General features: G+C 36.3%; 2 protein-coding genes across 2 annotated transcripts; one reads left to right on the plus strand and one right to left on the minus strand.

The window, feature by feature from the left end:
• Nucleotides 1-527: 527 nt before the first annotated feature.
• ywhabl (tyrosine 3-monooxygenase/tryptophan 5-monooxygenase activation protein, beta polypeptide like) lies at nucleotides 528-13,866 on the minus strand. Its single transcript, XM_084088158.1, has 6 exons — nucleotides 13,436-13,866; nucleotides 11,157-11,462; nucleotides 6,316-6,439; nucleotides 2,545-2,708; nucleotides 2,320-2,415; nucleotides 528-1,611 (listed from the first exon to the last, which is right to left on the minus strand). The coding sequence occupies exons 2-6, from the start codon at nucleotides 11,448-11,450 to the stop codon at nucleotides 1,552-1,554; spliced, it is 738 nt and encodes a 245-aa protein (XP_083944284.1). The 5' UTR covers nucleotides 11,451-11,462; nucleotides 13,436-13,866; the 3' UTR covers nucleotides 528-1,551.
• A 5,933-nt stretch (nucleotides 13,867-19,799) lies between these two features.
• Nucleotides 19,800-23,478, plus strand: LOC311067718 (serum paraoxonase/arylesterase 2-like). Its single transcript, XM_084089750.1, has 9 exons — nucleotides 19,800-20,096; nucleotides 20,425-20,495; nucleotides 20,752-20,807; nucleotides 21,022-21,187; nucleotides 22,191-22,317; nucleotides 22,404-22,604; nucleotides 22,732-22,813; nucleotides 23,004-23,132; nucleotides 23,270-23,478. Exons 1-9 carry the CDS (start codon nucleotides 20,020-20,022, stop codon nucleotides 23,429-23,431), a joined length of 1,071 nt encoding a protein of 356 aa, XP_083945876.1. The 5' UTR covers nucleotides 19,800-20,019; the 3' UTR covers nucleotides 23,432-23,478.
• Nucleotides 23,479-23,932: the final 454 nt, after the last annotated feature.

Genomic DNA, 23,932 nt, shown 5'->3' on the forward strand with positions numbered 1-23,932 from the left:
TGCGCGAATAATTTCACACCAGACAGCTTTACAAACGAGAAAAAAGGGTCGGTACCAACGTGTTCCTGCTGAACCTCCAGAAGAAGTGAGTGTAATGTTTTATTAACCTTTATATTAATCTTTGCAAATCGCTTGCACGCTTCACGTTGAATGCGGCTGTTTACACTCAGGGTACATTACGGCATGTTTTCTATGTACAATGTTCTCAATATAATGCATAATCCCACGTTTATAATGAACAACGCTATGGTTATTGTGTTACCAACGGTGTACGCACAGAACAGAGGGGCGGGGTGAGCAAAGCTCATTATCATTTAAAGACACATGCACTGAAACCGCGTGCTGAAAAAAGAGCTGTTTTTGACCAGGTAAAAGGAGTGTTTTCTTACAATACTAATTATAATTTTTAATTAAAGTATATTACAATCTTTTAATTTAGACCCTAAAGAATCATATTAGCTTGTACAAAAATGACATTATGACCCCTTTAATATGGCCAGGAAAAAAAAAACACCACAGAGTAAAAATTGTGTTAAATTATTTTTTTTATCCACTTACATGAAATTACATATTTTCCCTCCAAATAACATTTATGCTTGGGTGTTCTGTATGAAAATTCCAGAGACATGACACAAAGCTAGCCAGCCCAACAGTACTCCCTTTCCTCCCCACATTAACTACTTCATAGCCACATGCAAATTAGGCAAGTATCAAAAGAAATGAATGGAAAAAGGAAAAACAAAAACCATTATTGGAAAATTTAAATCACACTAGTATTTCCTACTGCGCTGCTTGAACAGTTATACAGTAACAGTATCAAGCTTATGTGCTCTTTGTTCTTAGGGTCCTCTATACCTCGTAATTAACAGGGAATAATAAGTAAATGCCATTTGCCGGGCACCAAATGCCTGGAATTAGAAACTTGAAAGTGACAATAAATGGAATGTAACCTTTTTTTTTTGCCCATCATTTTACATGACGTGCGAGCGAGCAGCTCACTATTTGACGTGTGACGCTGCCGTTGCTTCTTTCCTAGCTAAAGACTAGCACTGCTATCCCCACCTCTACTCGAAGACAAGGGCTGTTTATAATGCAGATGCTAAATTGCAGGTGTACATAATGACCATGAAAAATACACACTCCTTGACGGAGATTTACATACAGTATACGAATAACAAAAGGGTTTGACTTGCAACTTTGCATGAGCTGAGAACTTGCCCTCACCCACATTCTTCCACGCTAATGCGAAAACCTAGAGCTCACCAAGGAGAAAACAAGGTTAACAGCAGACGAAACTCATCCCCCTCCCAGCCCCCTGCCCCAACCGCATCCCAACGCCCACCCGCCCCCTATTTAACCCGTCCCACCCACCTCCCATTACACAAATCCTTAGAAAAAACCCCCACAATGACATGGAAGGAAGAAAGCAAGGAAGGCGCGAGAGTAAAAGAACTAAAAGAGACAGAAGTCGACGATGAGGTGGTCTCAGTGTTGATGGTGAGCTGGAACGATGGCAGGTGAATAACAGGGGAAGGACGGACAGAGTGAGACTCAGTTTTCCCGGCCCTCCTCGGTGTCTTCGCCGTCGCCCTGGTTATCTGAAGTCCACAGCTGAAAAAAGAAGAGGAGGCTAGTTAGTCATGAACACCTAAACACCTGCTTCTATTAAGAGTGTTATGTCAAAAAAGGCTGAATGCCAAAACACTTACATATAAACTTTGGGTTGTCAATAAAAAAATATTAAATGAATGATATAAAATAAAATTAATAATGATATAAATTTGACAGCAACTTGCTACTTTTACCAATAATAAATTCATATCTAGTGCAAACATGTATAATATGTACAAATGAGTAGATGTGTACTTTGTCATTTATAATTATTATATTTATTATTTTTTACATTTATTTATTGTCTTAAGCTAAACTTCATTTTTTATAGTCTTATGCTAAATTTGTTTTTATACTATCCCTTTAAAATAAAATAGCAAATATTGATGCGATTTAATTGTTTTTTTTTTAAGAAAAACTAATAAACATAAAATACATTTACATTACATTATTGTGGTACATAAGTATATGTACTTTATATAACACACACACACACATATATATACACACACATATATATATATATATATATATATATATATATATATATATATATATATATATATATATATATATATATACACACAGGTGTATGTGTGTATGTATGTGTGTATGTATGTATGTATGTATATGTATTAGGGCTGCACGATTAATCGCAGTTAACATGAAATATTTTTTATTTAACCTGCTACTAAAGATAAAACTCACTGTCAAGTTGTCCCGCAGTAGCTGCATGATCAATGTGCTGTCTTTGTATGATTCTTCATTCAGTGAATCGAGCTCTGCAATGGCCTCATCAAAAGCCTAAGAGAAAAAAATCAACCAAAAACAAAATGAGTAATACATTTGAGTATATTATGTACTCATAATATAATTGTGGGTAACACTAATATTTGGCTCATTCGCCTGTGTGCGTGTGGGTGTTAACCTTACCGTTTTGGCAAGCTTACAGGCCTGCTCGGGCGAGTTGAGAATCTCGTAGTAAAATACGGAGAAATTGAGCGCAAGGCCCAGACGAATGGGGTGTGTGGGCTGCATCTCTGCCTTGCTGATTTCAAAGGCATCCCTGTAGGCCTCCTGTGAATTGGCAATGATAGCTGGAGATACAAAGAGGAAAAATATATTTATGTAATTACACGCATTCAGGATTTGATAATTAAAAAACAATTAGTTTAAGCTTAAAGAATAAACAGCTTGACTGGTAATATTGTGTCTGCAATGTTAGTATCTAAAAAAAATATATTTCATTTGCAATTTCTTTGCAGATTTAATAAATGTTTGATTTTGGAAATTTTTTGTGATATTGTTTATTAATAGATAAATAATAAAGTAAAAATGAAAAATGTAACAAAATATAATTATATTGTAATTTTATGTTATATTGCAACAGGAGAAAAACAGTATTTCAGTCATAGTCCTGTTTGGTAAACCCGGCCCGCATTCGCAGTACAGAACGTCCGACCCGTTATCTGACAGCAGCACTTAACATGCATCCGTCGTGTAAACAATACAAAACTTTTGCCAAGGTCTACATGTGAACAATCGGCCCATATTGGCACTTTTGAACAAATCACACAATAGGCTATACAAACGCATATAGCCAAATATGAGCCTTTACTGCCATATAAGGGATATTTTAGCAGATTAACTGCATTTAAATGTGGTTGTCTCTCCTGAAATTAGAAGCACGAAAAATTAAACTTTTTATTAAAATTGTGAATCGATTATATAGCCTACAGCAGGGCTATTCAATTAGCTTCAATCAAGTGCCGGATTATTAAATCGAAAAGCTGAGGAGGGACAGTGGGTTTAGCTTATTTATTGAAACATTATTTATTACTTATTGAAACATAACAGTATCAATAAATAAGCTAAAGTAAACCTAAAAAAAAGTATTGTATTTACTTGGTAATGTGGTACGGCAGATTTATAAGACCATAATAAATAACTTATTTATAGCCATGTACAAATAAATGAATTATACATGATCAAAGCTATTGGTAAGTATTATTTTATTTATAATTATTATAGACTTAAATGAAAATATTCTGACAGTGAGACTTGGGAACTCACTACCACTGTATAAAAAAATGCCTAAACAATGAATTTTATATTCCTACCCACCTAATAAATCTAATGCAATATAAATGACTATGACATAGTATTCAATATAAATCTTAGAAATTTCTGCACAAACCATGGTAAATTACTACAGTACATTCATGGTAAATGTTTGTATGGGTGGTGATTATGGGATTTAAAGTCTTCTAACTTCGTTCATGGCACAATGTTTCAGCTGTTTTCCTCATCAGTCGTGTTGGGGATGTTGAAGCTGTTTCATCTGATTTTAAACCAATTAAATCACTGAGTGATTTGTGGTTTGTAACAGAGAGGTGTGTCGAATTGAACCGCTTCTCACTGGATGTCTCAACGCTGTTTAATAATGGTGTCAGTCTGCGACCGGGAGTAAACGCAACTCCTTTAAATATTATTCCACCCGTTTCATCAAATATTAGCAGCTCACCTGAGCAGGACTCTGTTTTCAGACAACATTACAACACTTTCTGCCCTAATCCAGTGAATTGACATTTTACATTAACATTTTCCACTAGGGGGCGTTAAAGCACAAACTTTGAAGTTATTATAATTAAAGTACAGTAGGCATGGTTTCACAGACAGGGCTTAGACTAACCCAGGATTAGGCTTTAGTTCAATTAGGACATTTAAGTAGTTTTTATAAATGTGCCTTAAAAAAAAAAAAAAAACCTGCATTTTGAGACAAAACAATAGCACTGACTTTTTAAGACATGTCAGTGCAAGTTGCTTTCAGTTCAAACAGCTCAAAAATGCATTTTAGTCTGGAACTAAGCTTAAACCCGTGTCTGTTAAACCGGGGGATAGTGTTTTACAAAGCTTGCACTAAGGACTTAGATTTAAAAGAGATGCAATATTCTAACAGTCATTTGTTAGCTATTCCGATCATCCAACCAAGGATACCGTTTAAAATTATTTTATTATTTACCTTATTTAAATCATACCAGAAATAATTTTGCAATCTGCCAACTTTCAGTTAATCTCACTCAAAACTTTTAATTAGTGTTAACTTTTTTATTTTATTGGTGAGTACTAAGGATCTGTATTAGATGGTGTCACTGAGACTTCCAAACAACCGATTCAAAAAAGGGAATTATATTCCTTTGCCTTCTTCAGATGGAACAGGAATGTGACAAGCTGTGAAGCAGCGCTGGAGCTCCACCCACCCACACATGGGCTCGCATTCATTCAGTAAGGTAGGTGGATTCACATGTCTGCACCTGTTCCAATGAAGGAAGGAAATCAGACTGCTAACCATTTCCCTCGTAGACCTAAAGACCCTCCTTTTATTTTATTTTCTCTCTCTCTTTCCCATAAGTGAATCCTACGCTCTGAGAGTCTGTCAACCTCCTGGCACAGGAAGGCAGCAGCAAGAGTCTTCCTGTTATGCACACTGCAGGCCTGTTCCTTTCTGACTCTACCAAGACAGACAATGGAGAGCAAACCATTTTATGGTTTATATAGAATCTCCTCTAAATAGAACCAGCCTGTGAACATAGTAAGACAACACTATGTCTGGTAATTACTGTACAACTATAAAAAAAAATTGGGGTCAGTAAAATTAACCTACACTAACATTCAAACGTTTGAGGTCAGTACATTTTTTTAAAAATACATTTTTAGTCTCTTTTTCTCACCAAGGCTGCATTTATTTGATCAGTACAGTAAAATAGTAATATTGTTAAATATATATACAATTTAAAATAACTAATATATTTATCTATTTTTTAGCTTCATTACTCCTGTCTTCAGAGTCACATGATCCTTCAGAATCTAATATGCTGATTTGGTGCTCAAGAAACATTTCTTATTATTATTATCTTAAAATAATACGTTGAAAACAGTTGTGATGCTTAATATTTTTGTAAAAAATGGGATACATTTTTTTCAGGAATCATTGATAATAAGAAAGTTCAAAAGAACAGCATTTAATTAAAATACGATGTTTTGTAACAAAGTAAAACACTTTACTTTAATTTTGAGGCTAAATTTGTTACATTTACTACTGAATTATTCACTGTGGGAGCCAAAGTTTATGAATGGCCCCCAAAAACAGATCCTCTTCAGAGATTTCCACCCCCTTACTTCCTCTCCAGCTTGGCTTCGTGTCAACAGTTTGCGGAAACGCTACATTTTTAGCAGAAGTTAGTATGTACATTGGCATGTGGTGGAGACTAGTCACTACCGCAGCTTTGAGAGCCATGCAGCGTATTGTTCAAATGCCTGCATGACTAACTAGCTAACATAATCTTGCATTGTTAACAGGGTTTAAAGATATAAGGGGTGCTTTCCCACCTAGTAAATTTAAATAGACTATTCTACTTCACTGCAGAACTTCAATTTTAAAAGACAATTTAAGGACACAAAATAATATATTTGTTTTTGCCCATTCAACGAAAGTCAATTAAGTCCACATCCACTGGACCCCATTGACTTTCACTGTATGGATAAAAAAAAAAAAAAAAAAACATTTCTCTCTCAAGATATTTTTTGTGTTCCACAGAAAAAAGTCAGTCATTAAGATTTGAAACGGAATCTAGGTAAGCAAATAATGAATTTTTGGTGAACTATCCTTGCAAAATTAAGGACAGACTTAACAGAATGGCTTACAGTTTTTCTCCTCTCCCAGAGCCACCTCCGCTAAGTAGCGAAAGTAATCGCCTTTCATTTTCAGATAGAAGACTTTACTTTCAGCTGGGGTCGCCTTGGGGATGAGATACTTGTCCAGAAGAACCTATGACACAGACAAAGGAGAAAAAATATATTAGCGGTTTGTCAAACGGTTTCACGTCCTGTTATCGGTGTGTTTGAAGGAAAGGGGGAAGTTGCCCTGAGTAGAACAAAAGTCAACAGTAGTAAAGAGATGAACTGATAAGATAAGAGTCCTGCAAAACTCGTTTGAGTTTTTTTTGCTGTTGCAAAAAGAGGCCCAGGTGCCCAGAGGCCCTCTCGTCGCAAAATGTGTGGATGCCATTTTCAGTAAATTATCATGTAGTCCCAACAATGTGGTTTCTAGAAAATCTGCATTCTAAGCCTTTTAAAACAACAAACTTGGATAGACTTCAGGAGTGACAGACGCCTGACGGCTTGTGGCAGGACTGCAGTTTCACAGATGCTTCTGAGACTTTCTATTGCAGGGAGGGGGGGGAAGGGGAGAACGGGAAAATTGACTACACCATGTGAGCTAGTGCTTGTGGAACTAGGTCATTGAGCTTGCTGAGCTTGTTTGCAGCACGACTGGCCTGATTGTTGCCACCCTGAACAGAACCACAGGGTCAACACTGCGATACATAAACTCCATAAACTCTCCAATGGTGCCCTAACAAACCATCTTGATGATGAAGGGAGTCTTATTGGATTCGATTGATTCTTTCAAGGTCATTCTTATAAATACTGTTCAGAGGCATATGGTTAAGGATCTCAGTGTTCTGTGATCTTGTTTGCATCAAATGTCAAAACGACAGGACTTTTTAGGTGCAAAAGAACCAAAAGATCCGTTCAGACATTCCAACTCAAATTAATAATTTAACCTTGTTAAGTCACATGTCACTGATGAACCAATGACCTACTTGTGCTTTCAATGGTGGGGAGCAATGCAATGCGTATCCTGACACATACCCAGTTGAGGGTTTGAATAACCACTAACCCATAATCTTTTTCAAGCTGAGACATAAGGATGGGAGATCACAGTGGCTTGTGTCAGGAGAGCGGTTTCATTTTTTTATTTGATGTGTAGACACTAAACAGTGATGAAGTGATTAGTCTTCCAACTGCCACTCACATCCTCCACCATATTAAATGACACAAATGTAAATCTTTTGAAGGTGTGCTCACATTGGCGTCATTTCAGCAAAATTTTGAGGGCAAAAGGGTCCACTGTCAATAGAGTAGTGATGTATAAAGCACAGCTCACACAGAAGTCACTTAACCAAGTAGCTTTCTGAATCCGCATGTTGTCCCGCCATGTCTCATGTTGAGAAATCTGCAAGTGGAAATATTTCACAGTCGAAATTCCCAATTGCATGGATTCCTATTGAACTGACCGGAGTTCGCCCACTAAAATTCGCTGAACAATGATAAATGTAACTGCACCTAAACTACGTCAGACAAGAGCAAATAATTTCCTAATGTACTACACAAAATGCAACAGAACAGACCAACAGTTCCTGAAAGGAGATAAAGGAGGAGCTGAAGATAGGGCTGCACGCTATGATGGGGAAAAAAAAAATCCAATTGCGATTTCTGATTTCTCAGATTGATTTTCAAAATTTCACACACACACAAAAAAATCATAATAATAATAATAATATATATTTTTTATTTTTGTAATAAAAACATTTTAGTTTTTACTATTACTATATGGCTATTTATTAAGGCCATGTGTCCACCAAAGCATTTTTTTCCCGCAGCTAGCGTATCTTTTCAATTGTATTCAATGGGGCCGCCGCGTTTTTAAAAACGGCAGGAGCGTAACAAGGTGCTGAGCGTCTATATCACGATGAAGCGCTGAGACGGGGGGTTTTAACAGTAGTCAAAAGTTGAAGAATGTTCAACTAATTTGGTAAAACTCAGCACTCATCAAGGTCAGTTTTTACCCAGCCGTCCAATCAGAGTGGAGGAGGGGCGGGACAAATACCACATCAACCAACCGCCACATTCTGCTCGTACAACGTCAGATGACAACAACAAGCATAATAACTGAACTAAATAATTTAAAACAAAAGCCAGAGCAAATACTTTACATTGTATCAACATTTTTATATAGAAACAATACAGAAACAAACTATCTGTGAAATGAGATACTAGTAACACTTGCGTGGATATTCCGTATCATAGCATGCAACGCTTCTCAACTGGAAAAAAAGCGTTGCGCTGCCAAAATCTGCCTAGCGTTTTCAGCTGGCTAAAAACACTTTGGTGGACAAGCGCCCTAAGTATTCATTTCTTATTTGCAAACATTAAACTATAAAATTTTTATTAAAGGGTGCTTGACACGCATTCCATTCTCAAATGCATGCTAAAGTGACCCAAACTCAGAACAAAGATGGAGTTTGTGTGAAGCAGCATTTCCTGCGAACCAAGCCGCTCTGAGATGCTGCAAACACTAGCAGATCTTGCGACTTGGTAATCACTCTAAGCAATATTGTGATTTTGGTTTTATTTTGAATAATTGTGTAGCTCTAGCTGAAGAGCAATATTAAACAATTTGAACAATTTAGCCCTCATAACTAGACGTCGACAGATAGTGGATTTTACAGATAACTAGGTATCCAAGGAAATTTCGGCTGCCAAAAATTGCATGAAAATGGCCGAAAATATGAGCCAAAAATAAATTGTGCCCCGCAACGCAGTGTTCAAAGCTCAGGTTTCATTATCACTCTAGGCTTCATCACTGCGCGTGCAGAATTTTTTTTATTTCATTCCACATAAAAATGGTCATCTTGAGAAAACTCACAGAAGAAAAAAGGCATGTGGTGTGCACTGTAAGTGTGAAACAGAGAGGTAAACGTTCATGTACTTTTCTGATTGGCTTTGCATTTTTTGCATTGCACAGCATGCTTTTAGCCTGAAAAAAAAAAACTTAACACTTAAATCGTGTCCCATCATGCTTGGTTAGGACATGGTGTAAGGACTTTAAAGAACTAAATGCAACATTAGGTTACATAATACGCAGGAATTCACATGACATCATAGTCTCGTTTCATTCTCCTAAATGCAAAAATAGTGAAGGTAAAAAGTCCATTTGGCTGTAACGTGGAGAGCTACGGGTCAGTGGCCCAAAAACAAGAGCTCAGCTGCTGTCATTATGGGATTAGAGGTGACTCAACCTGTATGGTAACACAGAGCCCTGTGGCCTTCAGCCACTTTCAAGCTATGTCCACACAAAGTTAATTCATTCTCTCCCTTCAGCTCAAACACATCAGGTAGCTTGGCCAAAACCCTTATTCTCCTTAGATTTTCTCTCATCTTCACCCAGAAATGGTGATGAAGAAAGATTAAGAAAACAAATATTGTCCAAACAAAAAGTCTATCTACAAGCAGCTGTAGTCAAGCATCCACTGTGCCCATGTTTGGTCCACAGCCACACTGCAGAGTTCAGCCGTCCTCATGTTCTCTGGAGGCCTCTTCACTTCCCACATCTCATTACATAGCCTCGTCTCTCCCACCCAAGCAGCTGCTAAAGTAAATTAGCTGCCTCTCTCGCTTTGGCCGAATCCTTAGACTTAGTATGTTACTCAGGGGACTTGTCTTATGGCTTACTGAGCTGAAGTGGACTTTAAAAGTATGTCTTCTGTAATGTACTAGTAACAAATTCTTTCACAACTCACTGCTTTGTCACTGGTTCAATTGGTACTACTGCCAAAAAAAACAGAAGAGCTATAAATATATATATATATATATATATATATATATATATATATATATCCTATTGTTTTACTAACCTTTTTTTGGCATATATATTTTAATGTATTATTTATTAGTAATCTTTTAGTTTTACTAAGCTGTTTTCTTTTAGAGGTGAATTGAACCATATCCGTATGTAAATTCTTCAAAATGTAATAACTAGTTAATACCTCTGAAACAACTTTCATCACTTAGGATATGTGGGCTATTTATTAAAGTTAACCCACTGACCAATAGATATTTAGCCACTTCACTACTCAATTCATCAATTCTGGCTCCATTTTGGGATGAAAATTACAACTTTTCATAATCCATTTCTTAATATACATTTTGTTCACATTGAACAAGTGTTTTACTCTGAAATCCATTGCATTGCAGAAAATGGACTGTCAACAAGGATTCACAATGACAAAATTTAGAGAAACATTTCACCCAAAATTCTAATATTACAGCTTTTTTTGTGAGCTCGCTATCTGTGAAGGACATCCAATTAAAAGTATACTGGTTTACAGAGCCTGTACCAAGGAAAACGCACTAGCTTTTTTTGACCGCTAATTTTTCTTAAATGACACAAGGATACATTTCGGATTAAAAAAACGTGTTGTTTTTAAGTAAAACTAAAACTGAAATACATCCCGCACAATGTAAAGCAAGGATACAGAAACCTCATGCAATGTTAATTCTGTAGAGTCAAATTGATATTAAACTACAGGCTGAAGACTGAAACTGAGGTTAAATAGACTCTGACCCCTTAAATCTGTCATCATCCAAGGAGGGCTACAATAACTATCCCAGGGAAAGGACACCTGTGCATGCGCTGGAACAAATGAGATCAGGCCTGGACTAATAGGCTTGGCTGAAATAGGGCCTTGCTCATGATGAGTAATTAACACAAGCAGGATTATCAACCTATATTACCCACCAACACTTACTCGGAATAAAGAAACGGGGACAAGAGCAAAGGCGTGTATAGTGTGTATCCCTGGGTTAGAATGCAAGATATGCAATCCAAAAGATTGGGATTATCTCAGTTGTAAGATTCTTACCAGTACGTCATTGCAGATCTCCTTCAACTCCTTCTCGATCTTTTCCCGATATTCCTTGACCATTTGCTGCTTTTTATCGCTGCCCTCCGTCTTCTGCTCGATGCTGGAGACCACCCTCCAGGAGGAACGGCGGGCACCCACCACATTCTTGTAAGCCACCGATAGCAGGTTGCGTTCCTCGTTGGACAGTTCAATGTCACCCTCGGTGACAGCCTTCATAGCGGCTGCCATGTCATCATATCGCTCTGCCTGCTCGGCCAGCTTGGCTTTTTGCACTAGCTCGCTCTTGTCCATGGCTGCTCAGTGCTGAAGAGAAATAGTTACAGAGTTCAATCAGACACCCAATCTGAATTATTTTAGGTTAATTACAACTCCACCCCAAAGGTTTAGTGTTACACAAAATCAAGAGAGACATGTGACTAAATGCTGCTTTTAACTAAATCAATTCTACTGTACTAAATTAACTTAAACATCTTAATAATAATCAATAAGAATAATCCAAAAGAACATTAATCTATGCACTGTAATATTTAATCTCTTTGCTTGATCAGCCTTCTTTTGGATGTTTAAGTGGTGTCCTCTGACCGATTATTGGTTAGATGCTAAATCCACTGAAAATAGAAACTAAATAATCTGGACAAGTGGACTAGTATCACCCTTGCGGAAGTGCTGAAAAAATCAACAGCAGTGTGAATCAATTAGTTTGGCACAGGCAACACAGGATACCCAAAGGCTGCTGATGCTACTACTGACCGTGCGTGCATGTATTTAATCAATTGCTGATGTTGTATAACACAATACGTTTCATTCATTATACAACATGTCAAATCTACAAAACATTTGTAGCTTTTATACTTGAACCACAAAGCATTTTGCTAACATCCAGAGACAAATAAGTGCCATTCTTGTACACAGCTTTAAAAAAAAGTTAGGCCATAAGTATTTGCCCTCCAGGGTCGCATTACAGTGCGAAGAAATATGCGGATGTGCTGATCTCGACAACCACGCCCAGTTCCCATAGTTACCCATTCATGCGCTTTACATAGTGTCTTAAAGGGATAAATCACCCCCAAAACATGGACATTCTGTCATCATTTACTACACATCATACCGTGCCAAACCCATACGACTTCCATTATTCCCTGAAACACAGAAAAGAGATGCTTGGCAGAAAGACAGCCCCATGCGATGTTCGTCAATGGCGACTGAAGCTGTCATTCCGTCACATTCTGACTAATGTTCCACGAAAAGAAAAGGAAACAGTTTTGAAACAAAGTTAAATGTATAGTGATAATTTAGGGTTAACTATCCCTTTCGAAGTTGCGAAGGACCGAAATATACGTCGCTGACTAACGTTACACAAAGCTTTACCAGCAACACCATACTAGAGGTTCGCGACTTTATTACGTCTATATCATTGTGAAATGCACACAAGCAACACCAATTCCCATTCAAGTGCCCAGTATGGCAAATGTATCAAGCTAATGTGTCATAGTAACATCATTTATCGCTGCCTTCATGATAAAACCAAGCTAGCAGCTTGTTGGCTAAGCCATATGATGAAGGCAAGTCTGATCTGCCCTGCCCATTTCCATGGCCGACTAAACTCACAGCAGAAACCCGCTACTATTTCTAATGTCAAGAAACAGCCAATGCGTTTTAATGATTTAAACAATCTATATATGGAGGTAAGACTGATAAAGCAAATGGACGGCGCTGTTTGTCAGGCGGGTCTCTCGATTAACGTTACCAATGCATGCTAAGAAAACTCGCCTGATATTCTCAACCAAATTACCCGAAATAGTCGAAGATAAATCTGTATACTTTTTGAATACCATTACATGTGTTAACATGACAGGACCAAGTACAGCCGACTGAATTAATAGTGTCAGTATAACGTTAGATATCTCAGACACGTGAAAGGCTTCGGCTTGTTTCAGCACCAAAAATGCACCGAAACAGTATTTTACACAAGGACGCACAAAGAAAACTGTTACTAATGATGGCATTAGGATATAAAACATAAAACGTGTGATTTTAGCGATGAATTGTAACAGTAAGCTCGACCACACCAAGAGGAAGAAACAAAAAGGGGCGGCCTAGATCTGCCAAGCAAAGGCTTATTGTTCATTTTCAGCACGTTAGCATCCTCAGCTTCTCAGTCCTGTGTATTGCATCATCCATCGCCATTTAAATGTAATTTCTCATCGCAAATAATAAAACAATAAAACCAGAACTAACATGCCTGGCATTTATGCCGATCTAGCATATTCTCTTACCTGAGTGTCGGGGAATAACGATGGTCCTGTCGGAGCTAAGCTAACCGCGGCTCACAGCTGATTCTCACGGGCGCTCGGGCTAATCCACGGGGTTTCCCTCCAATCAGACCAGCCCCAGGAGCCGAGACAAGGCTGGGCCATGTGACGTCAAAGGTAACCAAGGCGACGGCTGACTTCAAGTTGTCTGTGATTGCACGAGAGCCAGTTCGTGATTCTGTGGTGCACCATTTTCCCTCCACTTTTCCTTCCCTCATCACATGTCCTCAGCCTTTCCCTTTCTGTCAATTATACCACACAAGGTGACGGTCTGTCAGTCTAGGTTATGTTCCGTCATTATAATGTGACGTATAACTCCCAAAAGAACGTAAAATAAATTATTCTAGCGGCGTTGTATCGCGATGTGTCAGTTTTAGCCCTGTTTACAAGTGTGCACTTGAATAAGATGGTTGGATGGCTTATGAATGGCAAATATGATCGTTGCTTTGCATCTGCCATTTTGTGTAATGAGAGCACTCACATAATTCAGTGCATGGGATGGTTCACCCAAAAATAAAAAAATTGTCATCATTTACTGACCCGCAGGTTGTTGCAAACCTGAATGAATTTCTTTCGTTTGCTGAACACAAAAGAAGATATTTTGGTAACATTAGTTAACTACCTTAGTTAACCTGAACTAAGAATGAACTGCACTTCTGCAGAATGTATTAATCTTAGTTAATATGAATTTCAATATTTACTAATACATTATTAAAATCAAAGGTTGTATCTGTTAACATTAATGAATGCACCATGAACTAACATGAACATATAATGAACTGCTGTATTTTTATTAACTAACATTTACAAAGATGAATAAATACAGTAACACTTAGGCCTACATAGTACAATAGTTGACTTACATAGTATGGAATATTTCTAAAACATGCTATGGAAGTCAATGGTGCCCCACAACTGTTTGGTTGCAGACATTCTTTGTTATGTTCCACATAACAAAGAAATTCATACAGGTTTGGAAGAACTTGAGGGTGAGTAAATGTCACAATTGGGGAAAAATAGCTATTGCAACTTCCGTTTCATACAAACTTTATAATTTTGTGTTGTGGCATTAATTAAACTATGCATATATCTGTATTTGCAACTAGGCAGTTGAATTGAATTTATTTTCTTGTGGAAAAACATGAAATCGGGACTGTGTGGAGCCTATCACAAGCAAAATTAGAACACAGGTCATACACAGCTTGCTTGGTAGAAGAGGAGCTATTTTTGCACCACTCCAGTTTGTTTCCATTGGGAATGAGTCTATTTTCTACGTTGTCACATGTCCTCCCATCAGATATGCATTCAGTAACCTATTTCAGGGCAAAATTCTGTATTATTGGTGCAAGTTAAGTCCACGGTGAGAGCGATGCAATTGTGCAACCAGTGTATGCATGTGTGCTACTGTAAATGCAACAGCAGTTTCACTCAAATGTGAAAAGTGATTACAGATTTTGTTGTGTGACAAGTAGGGCAGGTTTTTCAGTTTACTTAAAGTCACACCCAGTACAGCACTCAGAGCATGACCGTTCAAAATAGCGCGATTGTCACTCACTTAGGTAAGCGGTGACTTCGTTTGATGCTATGTTCGTACACTCCTGTTTGCGGCAGTGCACTAAAAAGAGAAAACTATGTAGAGAACAATGTTAGTGAGTCAGACAAAATGCCTATCAAAGTCTTTGCAAAGGGTGTGCAGATGTCTTTTCCAAGAAGAATAGGCTCATCTCCCTGCTACTTGCCATTATCAAACACTTAAAAGTATTAGGCCTATATGCTCATGATATCTCGATGACAGGAATACAAAGGCACTTGACACCACAGAACAAAACATTTAAGTATTTAACTAAACTGTAACCAAAGATCATTCTTAGATTTAAACATAAAATGTGTCATTTTAAAGATGAATTTTACCTGTAAGTTTGACCACATCAGATAACAAACCAAGAGGAATAAGGCGCAACCTAGATCTCTAGATATTGCATTTTGATGACAGGAATACAAAGGCACTTGGCTGACACCACAGAACAAAACATTTAAGTTTGCTGCTTTGCATGTTATAGGATTCACAACTGGCAAGATCTTATCTTTTCTTTTGCTGCGGTAAAGAGTCAGTCAGCCATTTGAGGGTTTTCAAGCTAAGGCAAAACAACCAAATTATTTCTCCAAACCAGTTTATGACATTTTTTTATTTTTATTTAATTAAAACGTACCAAACAATAAAGAATCGTGTTATTATTGTCTCTGCAACAGACATCTCAGTTACTGTCCAATGTAAATGCTTTGGGTAGTTGACAAAGTGTGATTTGCTACACTTCATCTAAAATGTTTATATAACCTCATATTAATTGTCACATGCTATATTTAATCTAAAAAAAAAAAAAAAAATGAAAATAGTTTTTTAGAATTATTATGCATGCTGTTAGATCAGACTTCTTATTAACTAAATGACTACATGAAATATTTTTTATTTATTTGTTACACTGCAGGACTAGTGAACTGTCTGAAATTTATGAGGATTAAAAAATGGTGACCAGTTATAGAACCTAAACTATACACTTTTACTTACACATACATTTGAACCTATTGAAATTGAAAAATAATGGGCATTTTTTTGTCTTTCTGTATGAAAATAAGTATTACTGCATATTCAAAGCAGTTCCATCATGTTGCTAAATGGCACCATCAGGCAAAGAGGCTTCTAGTACACCACTGAAATCAATAAAAGAATGTGATGTATTGGTTCAAAGAAATTCATCATTCTTTATTCCTTTACTAGGATTTCTAAACCAGGCGAACTTACTGGCCAATATCTATTTTATCAACAATATGACGTTTTGCAACATTTTCATGCTTGAATTCAAAGACAGCAAAAAATGACACCACTTAGGCTACTTATTTAGAACAGAATGAAAGTGACTAATTTATTAATTATTATAAGCATGCAAATATGAATTTCTAGGATAAATAAAGCACTGTTTGTGCACTGTTAACTGGTCAGACTGACTGTGCAGTTTCCTCAGGAACCACACATGGAAAAAACTGCTTTCCAAATTATTTTGTATCTCTTTTCGAACAGACAGAATCTGCTTTAGAGGTTCTGTCATAACCTGAAATATTGCTGTAAACTTGTAGAGGTAGGCTATAGTTATAAAAGGTTAAACATGTAAGCGATTGGGCAGGTTTAATAGTGCCGACTACTGACCGATAATTGCTACTACAATTAGAATCATAGATAAAGTGCACATTATTGCTTCGCCAATGTCCTTTTATGAAGAACATCATTCACTGGCCCTGACTGGATCTTTGTGTCAATAAACACGAACGAACTGCATAATTTTGAGTAATATATCACGTTATCTATATTGGCTTATTATTATGCAAGCCTCCCTGGGCTCATATATCAGCTGTCCTAGAAAGGGAGCACAAAGTTGTTAATGAAGAAAACGCAACTTGGTCAACTAAGTAAAGTAGATTTTTAGAATAAAGTAAGTCAATTTTAAAATAAAGAGCACTAGAGAGGGTGAGCTTTAAAGAAACGTGTGTTACCAGCGTGTTGCCAGATATATTCACAAGCAAAATAAGCGAAAATTAACAAAAATGTCATTGATCAGTATAGAAAACAAAAAAATTGATTACATAAAACATAGATGAAGCAAGGACAAAACTGCAACTTATAAATGGTAGATTTTCAATATTTGTTTAATATATTTAATTTACTATGTGATTTATTAATGCAATGTATTAATAAATGTAATATTTTTGTTTGATTAGGCCTATTAGTTAATTAATATTAACTAATAGGCCTAATCAAACAATATATGTAAAATAATATTTTACATATATTGTACTTGTCAAAAGATTGAAAATGTAAAAAAATGTTATGTTTTTGAAAGAAGTCTCTTAATTTAAAAAAAAAAAAAAATACGGAAATAACATAATATTGCAAAATATTATTACAAATTAAACATTTCTATTTGAATCTATTTTAAAATGTAATTTAATACTGTGATAGCAAAACTTTGATTTGATTTGATTTATTAGACAAAACAATAAAAAATAAAATAGCCTATAGTGAAATAACCATTTGTCAATTGATAACACAATAAAGTTAAAAACTTGTTTCCATTGAGGTCCTAGTTTTAAAATGACATAATGTAATATCCACAAGACTTTACCTATAGTCAAGTCTGCCCTAGAGACATATTAAAATATGTAGGAGCTCTTTTATTGATTATTGTGTAGCAGGCCTACCATTTTTAGTTTTACTCTGCTTTTTATATAACCAATCGAGATGTCTAAAATGGGATACATCAACATTATGTAAAACAAATAAAACCTAAAACCTTCCGTATCAATTTATTTTGAGATTTTTGTAAGTTATCCAACTATACATGAGACAAATCAGACATTCAATAAAATGACATTGCACTAAATATGATGCAAGTACTTTTAAATGTTGTTTATTCAGAAAAGAATATGGCAAGACATTTTTTCCTTGTATTAACCTAAAGTTTTCATAGCCATACTTGCACCACTAAAATCATTATCTAGGTAACATCTGAGATCATTAACAATATAGTTCTGTTTGATATTACACAGAGACCTTGTTCAATTTACTTTTAGACCCAAATAATATAGATATATATATTCAGCATCATTATTCCAGTCTTTAGTGTCACATGATCCTTGAGAAATCATTATAATATGCAGATTTGATGCTCAAGAAACATTTCTTCTTATTATTATCAATGTTTGTTGAAAACATTTGTGCTGCTTAACATTTTTTGTGGAAATGCTGATACCTTTTTCAGGATTCTGATGAATAAAGTTCAATGAACAGAATTTATTTGCATTTATTAAATGTATTTATTACATTTATTAAAGCATTTGTTAAATAGAAATCTTTTAAAATCTTCACTGTCACTTTTGATCAATTTAAAGCATCCTTGATCATGATAGGCTATCAATTTATCTCTTTTTTATTTTTACCACAAATGTTTGAATGGTATCATTGTTTCCACAAAAATGTTAAGCAGGTGTTAGGGGTAACAGTTTAGGACCCAAGGACCAGATGTTTGAATGAAGACCCAGAGTCAGAATTACAATAAATTGAAGAAAAGTTTTACTGAAGATCAGCAGAAGTCAGCTTCAAGACTCACACAGGAGTAGGCCGCCCCGCTCACAGTTACGAATATCACAGCAGTTATACCCTTCACCAAGGCCTTAGCTACGTCATTGCTTACAGGTTGCAGTTTCTGATTGGCTAATAAATAGATAAACATAGTAATTTTCCACACATATACAGATAGACTGAAGCATATCTCCATCTATTAGGCAGCTGACACTTGGACCCTGAAGTTAGGCACGTCGTGATCTTCCAGGTCGCAGATTTGGGTTGCTGGGCACCAGCATGTCCAGAACAACGACTCAGTCAATCTCCAATAATGCCAGTGCTTCCTTAACCTGTAAGCAAGAAGACTAACACACACACCGACACACATCTTTTCCAAGGTTGGATTTGGCTAGGCTCTAAACAGGAGAGTCCTCTCAAAACATCAAGATAATATTCTTTCTCTGAAGGAGAGCAACACTTTAGTCTAACTGGAATGTAAGGCTTTAACAAAGAAATGGTCCCTTAAACTATTGGCTTCAATGACCTCTATATGTTTTAACACGTTGAAGACCTTTCTCAAAGTCCCTATTTCATTTCTGGAAGCCGGGCTAAATAAGCAAGCACTGTTACTGTATTCAGATATCAAATACTGACATTAAAGAATACATGAAAAGAACATTTCAGTAATAACACTGGTAAGTAAAATCTCACAAGCCTAGAGAAGTCATTCAACTCATGTGATATTTAGAGGGAAAAATATTGATTAATACCTTAATTATAATCACTCATTACATATACATTGAAGCAGCAGTGGATTCCAATCCACCCCCTTCACAGGAAAAACCTGGTTTAACATTGATGGTAATATGAGAAATGTTTCTTGAGCACCAAAGTTTACACCGAAGACTGGAGTAATAATGCTGAAAATTCAGCTTTGCCATCACAGAAATACGTTTTTCAAAATTATTTTTCAAATGTATTAAAATTATTTTAAATTGTAATGATATTTCACAATATTACAGTTTTTACTGTATTTTTGATTAAATAATGTAGCCTTGGTGAGCATATGAGACTGCTATCAAAAACATTTAAAAATTGTATTGTTTCCAAACTTTTGACAAGTATCCTACTGTACATTATGCCTATATTAAATACATTTAATATTAAACCAATAATTAAAAAATAAAAATAAAACAAATCTCTTTTTACAAGCACACCTAAAAAAAAGGGGCACATTAGGCATCAATAGCTGTAGGGAGGTGGCTGGAAAAGCCCAAATCACGGACCAAAGAAACAATCAACTGGGATGATAATATTGTAGTGTGTGGTTCGAACAGTAGGTGGGGATATGGCAGCTGTGATTAGTGTTTAGCAAGGGTTAATAATGTTTGTGCACTGACCAGAACGAGGAAGGGGCAGCGCGTGAGTTTCAGACATGGGCAAGTTAGCAGTTCTCTCGCTCGCTGTCGTTGCTCTTGCAGTTTTGATCGGAGAAAGGCTCAGTACATTAAGGTTGGTTGATGTGTCCGATCAAAATAAAGCAAACTGTTTAACAATTGCAATAAACGTTTTCTTTGACCACATGTTGTTCTGGGGTGCGTTTCCCGAAAGCATCGTTGGCCAACTATGGTCGCAAGTTCCGTCGTTACCAATAGAGTTCAATGGACATTGCGATGAACTTGCGACCATAGTTGGCTAACGATGCTTTCGGGAAACGCACCCCTGATCTTTGTTGCTACTTATTGACATAGGCCTATTCATTTGTAGTTTTACATAATTATTGCACATGACAGTAATCATAGCAATATCTTTTACACGTGTCGTTTGATTTTCTCCACAGGCATTTAACACTTTCCTACAGAGAACTAACTCAAAACTACCTTCCTAACTGTCTCTTAATTGATGGCATAGGTAAGCAAACACCTTTGGGTTGATCGCCTTCTTTTCTGGTCACGTGTCTTTAGCTGGATTCAATTAACCAGTCTGCACCTAATGCCATGTTACTTAAATACATTATAAACCTTGAGGTTCATGAAAAATAATGTCTTATTGGTACAATGTAATTTTTTTGTGTATATTTGAAGAAGCAAACGTTTCTGACACTGCGAATGTGGATGTTGTTGTAATCTTTGTGTTATTGTGTTAAGTGTTATTTTTATGTTATCAGATTTTGGGGCTGAAGATATCACCATACTTGAAGATGGATTGGCTTTTCTGAGCACTGTATGTCATACTCATAACCCTCAAAATTATTACTGAGTATTTTTGATTAGTTATTCAGATATAAATTGTTCCCATCCATTTAATTTAATATTAGCAACAGTCGTTTTCACTAAAAGCACATATGTCTATTGATATACTCAGCTGCTAAACTGAGTTTATTTGACAATTTAAATGCAACTAAAATTTTTAATATGTTCAAATGAATTGCACACAGGGCTTGAAGTATCCAGGCTTACCATCCTATTCAGATGATCCTGGAAAGATCTATACCCTGAATCTGTTGGATTCTCAACTGAAACTTGAAGCACTGAGCATCAAGGGTCAGTTTGACAAAGACTCTTTTAATCCACATGGAATCAGCGTGTACACAGATGACAAAGGTTTGGAATTTTCATTAAATGAATGTATACATAAACAAGAAAAGTTGCATTCCATGTTGAATTCTGTCTATGCTTGCATTGATATTGTTTAATTTATAATACCTACACACAGGTGAGGTAGTAGAAATGTTAAAATGTTAAATCGGAGTTATATTAAAAAATGTCCTGGCTCTTCCAAGCTTTATAATGGGAGTGAATAAAAAGCCCCAAAAAAGCGCATCCATCCATCATAAAAGTAATCCATACGGCTCCTGGGGGTAAATTAGCCTTTTGAAGCGAAGCAATGTGTTTTTGTAGGAAAATATCCAGAATTATAACTTTATAAACTGTAATCGCTAGCTTCCGGTAACGTCCGTCTGCACTTTCACGGAGAGTCTAGTTCCGGCGGAAGAGTGACCTCTGACCTGACGTTTGATGTAGGAGTAGCGTAAGCTTAGGTGAGGGTAGATGCCTCTCGTGGTTCAAACAAATATCTTGTTGTAGGCTTCTAGTTCATGACTGGTGGTGTTGTTGTTTTTTTTGTTTTTTTTGCTCTATTCTCTGCGCTTCCACGTTCGTCAATACATCATGCGTTGGGTCAGAGTTAACTCTTCGTCCGAAACTTGACTCGTACAGAAGCCAGTGATTCTAGTTTAAAAAGTTATAAATATACATTTTTTTTTTTTTTACAAAGACACATTGCTTTGCTTTAGAGGGCCTTTATTAACCCCCTGCAGCCATATGGATTACTTTTATGATGTATGGATGCGCTTTTTTTGGGCATCAAAATGTAAGGCACCATTCACTCCCATTATAAAGCTTGGAAGAGCCAGGATATTTTTTTAATATAACTCTGATTGTGTTTGGCTGAAAGAAGAAAGTCGTGTACACCTAGTATGGCTTGAGGCTGAGTAAATTATGGGATAAGTTTTATTTTTGGGTGAACTAACCCTTTAAAACTACTGTGAATGGATGAGTTTGATAGAAGTCTAATATTGCATGAATTCTTCTTCTCTCACTACAGATGGTGCCATATATGTGTTTGTTGTTAATCATCCTCAAGGCAAAAGCCAAGTGGAGATTTTCAGATTTGTTGAGAAGGAAAATGCTCTCCAACACATCAAGACCATCAAGCATGAACTTCTGCACAAGTATATGCTTCTTCAAAACACAGTATTTCAATAACCCCAAACCTAATCAAAGTATAAATACCAGTTTATGTATGTGCATTTGTTAGTGTGAATGACATAGTAGCTGTGGGGGCCGAAAGTTTTTATGCCACCAATGATCATTACTTCACTAATGAGATTCTCAAGTTTGTGGAGCCGTTACTCTCTTTGCCCTGGTGTGACGTCGTCTACTACAGCCCTGAGACCGTGCAGGTTGTGGCGGGGGGTTTCCTATCTGCCAACGGCATTAATATCTCACCCAACAAAAGGCAAGTTGCAGAAAAAAGCCATGATTTGCATTCATTAAAGCACGGCATAATGTAATATTATCAAAGCATTTCTTGTGGAATTATCCCTTCTTTATATGTTATTAATACAAATAACATGTGATTTCAGGCATTTGTATGTGTCAAATATTCTGAAGCACACAATTGTTGTCCTGGAAATAAAGAATATCACTGTATTATCTCATGTGAAGGTAAACGCCAAACTACATGAAATGTTCACACCTTCTTTTATCCCAAATTGAATATTTATTTTTATAGATTTATGCATAGAATTCTGACTTTATTAGCTGTGTTAGCTTCAAATAAAACTTTTAATTTAAAAAGCCAACCATTCTTGACTTATATTGTTAATTTTACTGCATGTATATTTTTCTTACCCAGGAAGTTGATGTGAACTCACTCTGTGACAACATTGAGGTGGACCGTGAATCTGGAGATCTGTGGCTGGGCTGCCACCCAAATGGTCTCAAATGTGTATTTCATGATCCGAATGATCCACCTGGTTCTGAGGTGTGTAATTGCTTGAGCCATGGGTTGAGCCTATGTTCAAATATGTTGAGCTGTCATGTTTATCTTGAATGATCTTCCCATCCCTTTCCCCTTTCTCTTCATACTATTTCCTGTCTTAAAAATATGTTCTCCTGTAGGTTATCAGGATCGAGAACATCCTCTCTGAAAAGCCCCAGGTGACTCAGGTGTATGCAGATGACGGCAGTGTGATCATTGCTTCTTCAGTGGCAACCCCATATAGAGGAAAGCTGCTCATTGGAACTGTTTATCAAAAAGCTCTGATCTGTGACCTTAAATAGTGAATATATTCACTTGCAGCAAACAATGAATAAAGATTTGATTTGGATAGTGCATGTGTAAATTTTTTAGAAATTGTCTAAACTAGTTTTTTTCTTATCATATAATCATTATACTCCATTTGTGTGGAGTGGAACTTAGTTTATAGTTTTGAGTTGGCTTATGTTGAGGCTTTTTGACACTCTAACAAGAAATATTTTAGTAGTATGCTCCAAAAAATAAAGGTTCTTTATTGCATCTATGGTACCATGAATAACCTTTAACATTAACTGAAACTTTACATTCCATCAAAGGTTCTTTAGATTTTTAAAAATGTTCTTCACATTAATTATCTAAAGTTATTTTAAGAACTGTTTATGGAAAGATTCTTTGGGGAACCAAAAATGGTTCTTTGACATTGCTTAAAAAATCCCTTTTGGAACCTTTATTTTTATGTCAATGAAAACTAATCAATTATGATTATCTGAGCTAACAGCGCAATGATCTCTCAGGGTGGATACAAT

This window comes from Abramis brama, assembly GCF_963993115.1.
Source record: "Abramis brama genome assembly, chromosome: 17".
Taxonomy (NCBI): Eukaryota; Metazoa; Chordata; class Actinopteri; order Cypriniformes; family Leuciscidae; genus Abramis; species Abramis brama.

Excerpts from the sequence above, each read along its gene's own strand:
- LOC311067718 (XM_084089750.1), top strand. The coding sequence starts at position 20,020 with ATGGGCAAGTTAGCAGTTCTCTCGCTCGCTGTCGTTGCTCTTGCAGTT. Across the intron at positions 20,496-20,751 it reads TCTCTTAATTGATGGCATAG|ATTTTGGGGCTGAAGATATC; the intron begins GTAAGCAAACAC and ends TTATGTTATCAG. Across the intron at positions 21,188-22,190 it reads CGTGTACACAGATGACAAAG|ATGGTGCCATATATGTGTTT; the intron begins GTTTGGAATTTT and ends CTCTCACTACAG.
- ywhabl (XM_084088158.1), bottom strand. The coding sequence starts at position 11,450 with ATGGACAAGAGCGAGCTAGTGCAAAAAGCCAAGCTGGCCGAGCAGGCA. Across the intron at positions 6,440-11,156 it reads AGATCTGCAATGACGTACTG|GTTCTTCTGGACAAGTATCT; the intron begins GTAAGAATCTTA and ends TCTGTGTCATAG. Across the intron at positions 2,416-2,544 it reads CCTGTAAGCTTGCCAAAACG|GCTTTTGATGAGGCCATTGC; the intron begins GTAAGGTTAACA and ends TTTTTCTCTTAG.